General features: G+C 58.4%; 1 protein-coding gene across 1 annotated transcript in view; it reads left to right on the forward strand.

The window, feature by feature from the left end:
• The window catches only part of CHD3 (chromodomain helicase DNA binding protein 3), a 100,396-nt gene that overhangs the window by 36,619 nt on the left and 51,190 nt on the right, over positions 1-12,587 (forward strand). Inside the window, 3 exon segments of the mRNA XM_058828490.1 lie at positions 5,594-5,794; positions 7,216-7,353; positions 10,998-11,119. Of these exon segments, the coding sequence (XP_058684473.1) occupies positions 5,594-5,794; positions 7,216-7,353; positions 10,998-11,119 (461 nt within the window).

The raw sequence follows: 12,587 nt of genomic DNA on the forward strand, positions 1-12,587 counted from the left end.
GAGGGGTTGGGGACATCTCTGGGGGGTTTGGGGACATCTCTGGGGCTGGGCAAGACCATCCAGACCATCGTCTTCCTCTACTCCCTGTACAAGGAGGTGAGGGTTGGGGACATCTCTGAGGGCTTGGGGACATCTCTGAGGGGTTGGGGACATCTCTGAGGGGTTGGGGACATCTCTGAGGGGTTTGGGGACATCCCTGGGGCTGGGCAAGACCATCCAGACCATCGTCTTCCTCTACTCGTTATACAAAGAGGTGGGGCTTGGGGACATCTCCAGGGGGTTTGGGGACATCTCTGAGGGCTTGGGGACATCTCTGGGGGCTTGGGGACATCTCCAGGGGGTTTGGGGACATCTCTGAGGGCTTGGGGACATCTCTGAGGGGTTTGGGGACATCTCTGAGGGCTTGGGGACATCTCCATGGGGCTGTCCTGGGGTTTGGGGACATCTCTGGGGCTGGGCAAGACCATCCAGACCATCGTCTTCCTCTACTCGTTATACAAAGAGGTGAGGCTTGGGGACATCTCCAGGGGGTTTGGGGACATCTCTGGGGGGTTGGGGACATCTCTGAGGGGTTTGGGGACATCCCCATGGGGCTGTCCTGGGGTTTGGGGACATCTCATGGGGCTTGGGGACATCTCTGAGGGCTTGGGGACATCTCTGGGGGGTTTGGGGACATCTCTGGGGCTGGGCAAGACCATCCAGACCATCGTCTTCCTCTACTCGTTATACAAAGAGGTGAGGCTTGGGGACATCTCTGAGGGCTTGGGGACATCTCTGGGGGCTTGGGGACATCTCCAGGGGGTTTGGGGACATCTCTGGGGGCTTGGGGACATCCCCATGGGGCTGTCCTGGGGTTTGGGGACATCCCCAGGGGGTTTGGGGACATCTCTGAGGGGTTGGGGACATCTCTGGGGCTGGGCAAGACCATCCAGACCATCGTCTTCCTCTACTCCCTGTACAAGGAGGTGAGGGTTGGGGACATCTCTGAGGGCTTGGGGACATCTCTGAGGGGTTGGGGACATCTCTGAGGGGTTTGGGGACATCCCTGGGGCTGGGCAAGACCATCCAGACCATCGTCTTCCTCTACTCGTTATACAAAGAGGTGAGGCTTGGGGACATCTCCAGGGGGTTTGGGGACATCTCCAGGGGGTTTGGGGACATCTCTGAGGGGTTGGGGACATCTCTGGGGGTTTGGGGACATCTCCAGGGGGTTTGGGGACATCTCTGAGGGCTTGGGGACATCTCTGGGGGCTTGGGGACATCTCCAGGGGGTTTGGGGACATCTCTGAGGGGTTTGGGGACATCTCTGAGGGCTTGGGGACATCTCCATGGGGCTGTCCTGGGGTTTGGGGACATCTCTGGGGCTGGGCAAGACCATCCAGACCATCGTCTTCCTCTACTCGTTATACAAAGAGGTGAGGGTTGGGGACATCTCCAGGGGGTTTGGGGACATCTCTGGGGGGTTGGGGACATCTCTGAGGGGTTTGGGGACATCTCTGAGGGGTTTGGGGACATCCCCATGGGGCTGTCCTGGGGTTTGGGGACATCTCATGGGGCTTGGGGACATCTCTGAGGGCTTGGGGACATCTCTGAGGGGGTTGGGGACATCTCTGGGGCTGGGCAAGACCATCCAGACCATCGTCTTCCTCTACTCGTTATACTAGGAGGTGAGGGTTGGGGACATCTCTGGGGGGTTGGGGACATCTCTGAGGGGTTGGGGACATCTCTGAGGGGTTGGGGACATCTCTGGGGCTGGGCAAGACCATCCAGACCATCGTCTTCCTCTACTCGTTATACAAAGAGGTGGGGCTTGGGGACATCTCTGAGGGGTTGGGGACATCTCTGAGGGGCTTGGGGACATCTCCATGGGGCTGTCCTGGGGTTTGGGGACATCCCCAGGGTGTTTGGGGACATCTCTGGGGCTGGGCAAGACCATCCAGACCATCGTCTTCCTCTACTCGTTGTACAAAGAGGTGAGGCTTGGGGACATCTCTGAGGGCTTGGGGACATCTCTGAGGGGTTGGGGACATCTCTGGGGCTGGGCAAGACCATCCAGACCATCGTCTTCCTCTACTCCTTGTACAAAGAGGTGAGGTTGGGGAAATCTCCGGGGGGTTTGGGGACATCTCTGAGGGGTTGGGGACATCTCCAGGGGGCTGTCCTGGGGTTTGGGGACATCTCTAAGGGGTTGGGGACATCTCTGAGGGGTTGGGGACATCTCTGAGGGGTTTGGGGACATCTCTGAGGGGTTTGGGGACATCCCCAGGGGGTTTGGGGACATCCCCAGGGGGTTTGGGGACATCTCTGAGGGGTTTGGGGACATCCCCATGGGGCTGTCCTGGGGTTTGGGGACATCTCTGGGGCTGGGCAAGACCATCCAGACCATCGTCTTCCTCTACTCGTTATACAAAGAGGTGAGGGCTTGGGGACATCTCTGAGGGGTTGGGGACATCTCTGAGGGGTTTGGGGACATCTCTGAGGGGTTGGGGACATCTCTGGGGCTGGGCAAGACCATCCAGACCATCGTCTTCCTCTACTCGTTATACAAAGAGGTGGGGCTTGGGGACATCTCTGAGGGGTTGGGGACATCTCTGAGGGGTTTGGGGACATCTCTGAGGGGTTGGGGACATCTCTGGGGCTGGGCAAGACCATCCAGACCATCGTCTTCCTCTACTCCTTGTACAAGGAGGTGAGGGTTGGGGACATCTCTGAGGGGTTGGGGACATCTCTGAGGGCTTGGGGACATCTCTGAGGGCTTGGGGACATCTCCATGGGGCTGTCATGGGGTTTGGGGACATCTCCAGGGGGTTTGGGGACATCTCTGGGGCTGGGCAAGACCATCCAGACCATCGTCTTCCTCTACTCCCTGTACAAGGAGGTGAGGGTTGGGGACATCTCCAGGGGGTTTGGGGACATCTCCAGGGGGTTTGGGGACATCTCATGGGGCTTGGGGACATCCTCATGGGGCTGTCCTGGGGTTTGGGGACATCTCTGGGGCTGGGCAAGACCATCCAGACCATCGTCTTCCTCTACTCCTTGTACAAAGAGGTGGGGCTTGGGGACATCTCTGAGGGGTTTGGGGACATCTCCAGGGGGTTTGGGGACATCTCTGAGGGGTTTGGGGACATCTCCATGGGGCTGTCCTGGGGTTTGGGGACATCTCCAGGGGGTTTGGGGACATCTCTGGGGGCTTGGGGACATCTCTGAGGGGCTGGGCAAGACCATCCAGACCATCGTCTTCCTCTACTCCTTGTACAAGGAGGTGAGGCTTGGGGACATCTCTGAGGGCTTGGGGACATCCCCAGGGGGTTGGGGACATCTCTGAGGGGTTTGGGGACATCTCTGGGGGCTTGGGGACATCTCTGAGGGGCTTGGGGACATCTCTGAGGGGCTTGGGGACATCTTCATGGGGCTTGGGGACATCTCCATGGGGCTGTCATGGGGTTTGGGGACATCTCTGAGGGCTTGGGGACATCTCTGGGTCTGGGCAAGACCATCCAGACCATCGTCTTCCTCTACTCGTTATACAAAGAGGTGAGGGGTTGGGGACATCTCTGAGGGGTTGGGGACATCTCTGAGGGCTTGGGGACATCTCTGGGGGCTTGGGGACATCTCTGAGGGTTTGGGGACATCTCTGAGGGTTTGGGGACATCTCTGAGGGGGTTGGGGACATCTCTGAGGGGTTTGGGGACATCTCTGGGGGGTTTGGGTGTCCCCAGGGTGTCCCCAGGCTGTCCCCAGGGTGTGACACAGTGTGACTCAGTGTCCCCAGGGTGTCCCCAGGGTGTCCCCAGACCATCCCAGTGTCCCCAGGGTGTGACTCAGTGTCCCCAGGGTGTGACTCAGTGTCCCCAGGGTGTCCCCACAGTGTAACACAGTGTGACTCAGTGTCCCCAGAGTGTGACACAGTGTGACTCAGTGTCCCCAGGGTGTCCCCAGGGTGTCCCCAGGGTGTCCCCAGGGTGTCCCCAGTGTCCCCAGAGTGACACAGTGTCCCCAGGGTGTCCCCAGTGTCCCCAGGGTGTGACACAGTGTGACTCAGTGTCCCCAGGGTGTCCCCAGGGTGTCCCCAAGGTGTCCCCAGGCCATCCCAGTGTCCCCAGAGTGACACAGTGTCCCCCAGGGTGTGACTCAGTGTCCCCAGGGTGTCCTCAGATTGTAACACAGTGTGACTCAGTGTCCCCAGGGTGTGACTCAGTGTCCCCAGGGTGTCCCCAGGGTGTCCCCAGGGTGTCCCCATGTCCCCAGAGTGACACAGTGTCCCCCAGGGCCACACCAAGGGCCCGTTCCTCGTCAGCGCCGCTCTCCACCATCATCAACTGGGAGCGGGAGTTCCAGATGTCCCCAGGGTGTCCCCAGGGTGTCCCCAGGGTGTCCCCAGGGTGTCCCCATGTCCCCAGAGTGACACAGTGTCCCCCAGGGCCACACCAAGGGCCCGTTCCTCGTCAGCGCGCCGCTCTCCACCATCATCAACTGGGAGCGGGAGTTCCAGATGTCCCCAGGGTGTCCCCAGGGTGTCCCCAGTGTCCCCAGGGTGTCCCCAGGATGTGACTCAGTGTCCCCAGGGTGTCCCCAGGCTGTCCCCAGGCCATCCCAGTGTCCCCAGAGTGTGACTCAGTGTCCCCAGGGTGTCCCCAGGGTGTCCCCAGGGTGTCCCCAGGGTGTCCCCAGGGTGTCCCCAAGGTGTCCCCAGGCCATCCCAGTGTCCCCAGAGTGACACAGTGTCCCCCAGGGCCACACCAAGGGCCCGTTCCTCGTCAGCGCGCCGCTCTCCACCATCATCAACTGGGAGCGGGAGTTCCAGATGTCCCCAGGGTGTCCCCAGGGTGTCCCCAGGGTGTCCCCAGGGTGTCCCCAGGGTGTCCCCAGGCCATCCCAGTGTCCCCAGAGTGTGACTCAGTGTCCCCAGGGTGTCCCCACAGTGTAACACAGTGTGACTCAGTGTCCCCAGGGTGTGACACAGTGTGACTCAGTGTCCCCAGGGTGTCCCCAGGGTGTCCCCAGGGTGTGACTCAGTGTGACTCAGTGTCCCCAGGGTGTCCCCAGGGTGTCCCCAGGGTGTCCCCAGGGTGTCCCCAGGCCGTCCCAGTGTCCCCAGAGTGACACAGTGTCCCCCAGGGCCACACCAAGGGCCCGTTCCTCGTCAGCGCGCCGCTCTCCACCATCATCAACTGGGAGCGGGAGTTCCAGATGTCCCCAGGGTGTCCCCAGGGTGTCCCCAGGGTGTCCCCAGGGTGTCCCCAGGGTGTCCCCAGGCCATCCCAGTGTCCCCAGGGTGTCCCCACAGTGTAACACAGTGTGACTCAGTGTCCCCAGGGTGTGACACAGTGTGACTCAGTGTCCCCAGGGTGCCCCCAGGGTGTCCCCAGGGTGTCCCCAGGCCATCCCAGTGTCCCCAGAGTGACACAGTGTCCCCCAGGGCCACACCAAGGGCCCGTTCCTCGTCAGCGCCGCTCTCCACCATCATCAACTGGGAGCGGGAGTTCCAGATGTCCCCAGGGTGTCCCCAGGGTGTCCCCAGGGTGTCCCCAGGGTGTCCCCAGGGTGTCCCCAGGCCATCCCAGTGTCCCCAGAGTGACACAGTGTCCCCCAGGGCCACACCAAGGGCCCGTTCCTCGTCAGCGCGCCGCTCTCCACCATCATCAACTGGGAGCGGGAGTTCCAGATGTGGGCGCCGGCGTTTTACGTTGTCACCTACACCGGGGACAAGGACAGCCGCGCCATCATCCGCGAGAACGAGTTCTCCTTCGACGACAACGCCATGAAGGGCGGCAAGAAGGCCTTCAAGATGAAGGTGACACCTCGGGGACAGCTTGGGGACAACGGGGGGTGGCACTTGGACAGGTGGGGGACAATGGGAGGTGGCACTTGGACAGGTGGGGGACAACGGGAGGTGGCACCATGGGATGAGAGGTGGCACTTGGACAGGTGGGGGACAATGGGAGGTGGCACCATGGGATGAGAGGTGGTGGCACTTGGACACCTTGGGGACAATGGGAGGTGGCACCTGGACAGGTGGGGGACAGTGGGGGTGGCACTTGGACATTTGGAGACAAGGGGGTGGCACCTGGACAGGACAGGTGGGGGACAACAGGAGGTGGCACCAGGGTCACCTGGGAATGAGAGGTGGCACCTGGACATTTGGGGACAATGGGGGGTGGCACCTTGGGATGAGAGGTGGCACTTGGACACCTTGGGGACAATAGGAGGTGGCACTTGGACAGGTGGGGGACAATGGGAGGTGGCACCTGGGTCACCTGGGGATGAGAGGTGGCACCTGGGACATGTGAGGGACAATGGGAGGTGGCACTTGGACAGGTGGGTGACAATGGGAGGTGGCACCTTGGGGATGAGAGGTGGCACCTGGACAGGTGGGGGACAATGGGAGGTGGCACTTGGACACCTGAGGGACAATGGGAGGTGGCACCTGGGTCACCTGGGGATGAGAGGTGGCACCTGGACATTTGGGTCACCTCAGGTTTCTTCCACATTTCGAGGTTCTGGATGGAATTTTTTCCATTTTTGTGGTTCTGGATGGAATTTTTCCACATTTTGTGGTTCTGGGAAGGTTCTGGATGGGTTTTTCTCCAAATTTCGTGGTTCTGGATGGAATTTTTTCCATATTTTGTGGTTCTGGATGGAATTTTTTCCACATTTTGGGGTTCTGGATGGAATTTTTTCCACATTTTGAGGTTCTGGATGGAATTTTTTCCGTATTTTGTGGTTCTGGGTTGAATTTTTCCACATTTTGGGGTCCTGGATGGAATTTTTCCACATTTTGTGGTTCTGGGTTGAATTTTTCCACATTTTGGGGTTCTGGATGGAATTTTTTCAACATTTTGAGGTTCTGGATGGAATTTTTTCCATTTTTGTGGTTCTGGGTGGAATTTCTCCACATTTTGTGGTTCTGGGTGGGATTTTTTCCACCTTTTGGGGTTCTGGGGAGGTTCTGGGTGGGATTTTTTCCACATTTTGTGATTCTGGATGGAATTTTTTCCACGTTCTGTGGTTCTGGGTGGGATTTTTTCCACATTTTGAGGTTCTGGGGAGGTTCTGGGTGGGATTTTTTCCACATTTTGGGGTTCTGGGTGGGATTTTTTCCACATTTTGTGGTTCTGGGTGGGATTTTTTCCACCTTCCGTGGTCCTGCCATGTTTTGGGGTGCCAGGTGTGCTCAGGGGGTCCCCTCTGAGCCCCCCCCGGTGCCCCCCACAGCGCGAGGCTCAGGTGAAGTTCCACGTGCTCCTCACGTCCTACGAGCTCATCACCATCGACCAGGCCGCGCTGGGCTCCATCCGCTGGGCCTGCCTGGTGGTGGACGAGGCTCACCGCCTCAAAAACAACCAGTCCAAGGTGAGGAGACCCCAAAAAACCTCCTGGGGAACCCAAAAAACCTTCTGGGGACCCAAAAAACCTTCTGGGGACCCAAAAACCTTCTGAGGAACCCAAAAAACCTCCTGGGGAGCCCAAAAAACCTCAGGGGAACCCAAAAAACCTCCTGGGGAACCCAAAGAACCTCAGGGGAACCCAAAAAAACTCAAAGGAACCCAAAAAACCTCCTGGGGAACCCAAAGAACCTCAGGGGAACCCAAAAAATCTCCTGGGGAACCAAAAAAACATCGGAGGAACCCAAAAAACCTCCTGGGAACCCAAAAAACCTCAGGGGAACCCAAAAAACCTCCTGGGGAACCCAAAGAATCTCCTGGGGAACCCAAAAAATCTCAGGGGAACCCAAAAAACCTCCTGGGAACCCAAAAAACCTCAGGGGAACCCAAAAAACCTCGGGGGAACCCAAAGAACCTCCTGGGGAACCCAAAGAATCTCCTGGGGAACCCAAAAAATCTCAGGGGAACCCAAAAAACCTCCTGGGAACCCAAAAAACCTCAGGGGAACCCAAAAAATCTCCTGGGAACCCAAAACACCTCAGAGGAACCCAAAAAACCTCGGGGGAACCCAAAAAATCTCCTGGGGAATCCAAAAAATCTCAGGGGAATCCAAAAAACCTTCTGAGGAACCCAAAAAATCTCAGGGGAACCCAAAAAACCTCCTGGGGAGCCCAAAAAACCTCCTGGGGAACCCAAAGAACCTCAGGGGAACCCAAAGAACCTCAGGGAACCCAAAAAACCTCAGGGGAACCCAAAAAATCTCCTGGGAACCCAAAAAACCTCAGGGGAACCTAAAAAACCTCCTGGGGAACCCAAAGAATCTCAGGGGAACCCAAAAAATTTCCTGGGAAACCCAAAAAACCTCCTGGGGAGACCAAAAAACCTCCTGAGAAGCCAAAAAACCTCCTGGGAACCCAAAAAACCTCAGGGGAAACCAAAAAACCTCAGGGGAAAACAGAAAACATTGGGGGAACCCAAAGAACCTCCTGGGGAACCCAAAAAACCTCCTGGGGAACCCAAAAAACCTCCTGGGGAACCCAAAAAATGTCCTGGGAACCCAAAAAATCTCCTGGGGAACCCAAAAAACCTCGGGGGAACCCAAAAAACCTCTTGAGGAACCCAAAAAACCTCCTGGGGAACCCCAAAAACCTTGGGGGAACCCAGAAAACCTCAGGGGAACCCAAAAAACCTCCTGGGGAACCCAAAAAACCTCAGGGGTGCCCAAGAAACCTCAGGGGAAAACAGAAAACATCGGGGGAACCCAAAGAACCTCCTGGGGAACCCAAAAAATCTCAGAGGGAACCCAAAAAACCTCAGGGGAACCCAAAAAACCTCCTGGGGAACCCAAAAAATCTCCTGGGAACCCAAAAAACCTCCTGGGAACCCAAAAAACCTCCTGGGAACCCAAAAAATCTCCTGGGGAACCCAAAAAACCTCCTGGGGAACCCAAAAAACCTCCTGGGGAACCCAAAAAACATCAGGGGAACCCAAAAAACCTCAGGGGAACCCAAAAAATCTCCTGGGAACCCAAAACACCTCAGAGGAACCCAAAAAACCTCAGGGGAACCCAAAAAACCTCAGGGGAACCCAAAAAACCTCAGGGGAACCCAAAGAACCTCAGGGGAACCCAAAGAACCTCAGGGGAACCCAAAAAATCTCCTGGGGAACCCAAAGAACCTTCTGAGAAACCCAAAAAACCTCCTGGGGAGCCCAAAAAACCTCAGGGGAACCCAAAAAACCTCCTGGGAACCCAAAAAACATCGGAGGAACCCAAAAAACCTCAGGGGAACCCAAAAAAACCAAAGATCTCTGATTTTGGGGTCTGAGGGTGTCCCAGGGGTGTCCCAGGGGGTGTCCCACCAGGATTTGGGATCTCAGGGGGGTTCCCTGGTGGATTTGGGATCTCAGGGGGGTTCCCTGGTGGATTTGGGATCTCAGGGTTGGTGTCCCACCAGGATTTGGGATCTCAGGGGGGTTCCCTGGTGGGTTTGGGATCTCAGGGTTGGTGTCCCACCAGGATTTGGGATCTCAGGGGGGTTCCCTGGTGGATTTGGGATCTCAGGGTTGGTGTCCCACCAGGATTTGGGATCTCAGGGGGGTTCCCTGGTGGATTTGGGATCTCAGGAGGGTTCCTCCGGGATTTGGGATCTCAGGGGGGTTCCCTGGTGGATTTGGGATCTCAGGGTTGGTGTCCCACCAGGATTTGGGATCTCAGGGGGGTTCCCTGGTGGATTTGGGATCTCAGGGTTGGTGTCCCACCAGGATTTGGGATCTCAGGGGGGTTCCCTGGTGGATTTGGGATCTCAGGAGGGTTCCTCCGGGATTTGGGATCTCAGGGGGGTTCCCTGGTGGATTTGGGATCTCAGGGTTGGTGTCCCACCAGGATTTGGGATCTCAGGGGGGTTCCCTGGTGGATTTGGTGTCCCAGGGTTGGTGTCCCACCAGGATTTGGGATCTCAGGGGGGTTCCCTGGTGGATTTGGGATCTCAGGGTTGGTGTCCCAGCAGGATTTGGGATCTCAGGGGGGTTCCCTGGTGGATTTGGGATCTCAGGGTTGGTGTCCCACCAGGATTTGGGATCTCAGGGTTGGTGTCCCACCAGGATTTGGGATCTCAGGGGGGTTCCCTGGTGGATTTGGGATCTCAGGGGGGTTCCCTGGTGGATTTGGGATCTCAGGGGGGTTCCCTGGTGGATTTGGGATCTCAGGGTTGGTGTCCCACCAGGATTTGGGATCTCAGGGGGGTTCCCTGGTGGATTTGGGATCTCAGGGTTGGTGTCCCACCAGGATTTGGGATCTCAGGGGGGTTCCCTGGTGGATTTGGGATCTCAGGGGGGTTCCCTGGTGGATTTGGGATCTCAGGGGGGTTCCCTGGTGGATTTGGTATCTCAGGGGGGTTCCCTGGTGGATTTGGGATCTCAGGGTTGGTGTCCCACCAGGATTTGGGATCTCAGGGTTGGTGTCCCACCAGGATTTGGGGTCTCAGGGGGGTTCCCTGGTGGATTTGGGATCTCAGGGTTGGTGTCCCTGGTGGATTTGGGATCTCAGGGGGGTTCCCTGGTGGGTTTGGTGTCTCAGGGTTGGTGTCCCACCAGGATTTGGGATCTCAGGGGGGTTCCCTGGTGGATTTGGGATCTCAGGGGGGTTCCCTGGTGGATTTGGGATCTCAGGGTTGGTGTCCCACCAGGATTTGGGGTCTCAGGGGGGTTCCCTGGTGGATTTGGTGTCTCAGGGTTGGTGTCCCACCAGGATTTGGGATCTCAGGGGGGTTCCCTGGTGGATTTGGGATCTCAGGGGGGTTCCCTGGTGGATTTGGGATCTCAGGAGGGTTCCCTGGTGGATTTGGGATCTCAGGGTTGGTGTCCCACCAGGATTTGGGGTCTCAGGGGGGTTCCCTGGTGGATTTGGGATCTCAGGGTTGGTGTCCCACCAGGATTTGGGGTCTCAGGGGGGTTCCCTGGTGGATTTGGGATCTCAGGGGGGTTCCCTGGTGGATTTGGGATCTCAGGGGGGTTCCCTGGTGGATTTGGGATCTCAGGGGGGTTCCCTGGTGGATTTGGGATCTCAGGGGGGTTCCTCCAGGATTTGGTGTCTCAGGGTTGGTGTCTCCACAGTTTTTCCGGGTCCTCAACGGGTACAAGATCGAGCACAAGCTGCTGCTGACGGGGACACCACTGCAGAACAACCTGGAGGAGCTGTTCCACCTCCTCAACTTCCTCACGCCCGAGCGCTTCAAGTGCGTCACCTGGAGGTCACCTGGGGGTCACCTGGGGGTCACCTGGGGGTCACCTGGGTCACCTGGGTCACCTGGAGGTCACCTGGGGGTCACCTGGGGGTCACCTGGGGGTCACCTGGAGGTCACCTGGGTCACCTGGGGGTCACCTGGAGGTCACCTGGGTCACCTGGGGGTCACCTGGGGGTCACCTGGGGGTCACCTGGAGGTCACCTGGGTCACCTGGGTCACCTGGAGGTCACCTGGGTCATCTGGGGGTCACCTGGGGGTCACCTGGGTCACCTGGGGGTCACCTGGGGGTCACCTGGGTCACCTGGGGGTCACCTGGGGGTCACCTGGGGGTCACCTGGGTCACCTGGGTCACCTGGAGGTCACCTGGGGGTCACCTGGAGGTCACCTGGGTCACCTGGAGGTCACCTGGAGGTCACCTGGGTCACCTGGAGGTCACCTGGGGGTCACCTGGGTCACCTGGGGGTCACCTGGAGGTCACCTGGGGGTCACCTGGGTCACCTGGGTCATCTGGGGGTCACCTGGAGGTCACCTGGGGGTCACCTGGGTCACCTGGGGGTCACCTGGGTCACCTGGGTCACCTGGGGGTCACCTGGGGGTCACCTGGAGGTCACCTGGGTCACACCTGGCATCTCCTGTCACCTCCTGGCATCTCCTGTCACCTCCTGTCCCACCCAATCCTGGTGTCCCCACCAAGCTGGAGAGGTTCCTGTGTCCTCTCCATGTCCCACCATGTCCCACCACGTCCCACCATGTCCCACCATGTCCCACCATGTCCCCGTGTCTCCATGTCCTCATGTCCCACCATGTCCCCATGTCCCACCATGTCCCCATGTCCCATGTTCCAGTGTCCCTGTGTCCCACCATGTGTCCATGTCTTCATGTCCCACCATGTCCCTCCATGACCTCATGTCCCACCATGTCCTCATGTCCCACCATGTCCCACCACATCCCCATGTCCCACCATGTCCTCATGTCCCACCACATCCCCATGTCCTCATGTCCCACCACATCCCCATGTCCCACCATGTCCCCATGTCCCACCACATCCCCACGTCCCACCATGTCCCAATGTCCCACCATGTCCCACCATGTCCCTCCACGACCTCATGTCCCATCATGTCCTCATGTCTCACCATGTTCTCATGTCCCCATGTCCCTATGTCCCACCGTGTCCCACCACATCTCCATGTCCCACCATGTCCCATGTTCCAATGTCCCCATGTCCCCACGTCCCACCACATCCCCATGTCCCACCACATCCCCATGTCCCACCATGTCCCACCACATCCCCATGTCCCACCATCTCCCCACGTCCCACCACATCCCCATGTCCCACCACATCCCCATGTCCCACCATGTCCCACCACATCCCCATGTCCCACCATCTCCCCACGTCCCACCACATCCCCATGTCCCACCATGTCCCACCATCTCCCCACGTCCCACCATGTCCCCATGT

This window comes from Poecile atricapillus, assembly GCF_030490865.1.
Source record: "Poecile atricapillus isolate bPoeAtr1 chromosome 36 unlocalized genomic scaffold, bPoeAtr1.hap1 SUPER_36_unloc_3, whole genome shotgun sequence".
Lineage (NCBI taxonomy): Eukaryota > Metazoa > Chordata > Aves > Passeriformes > Paridae > Poecile > Poecile atricapillus.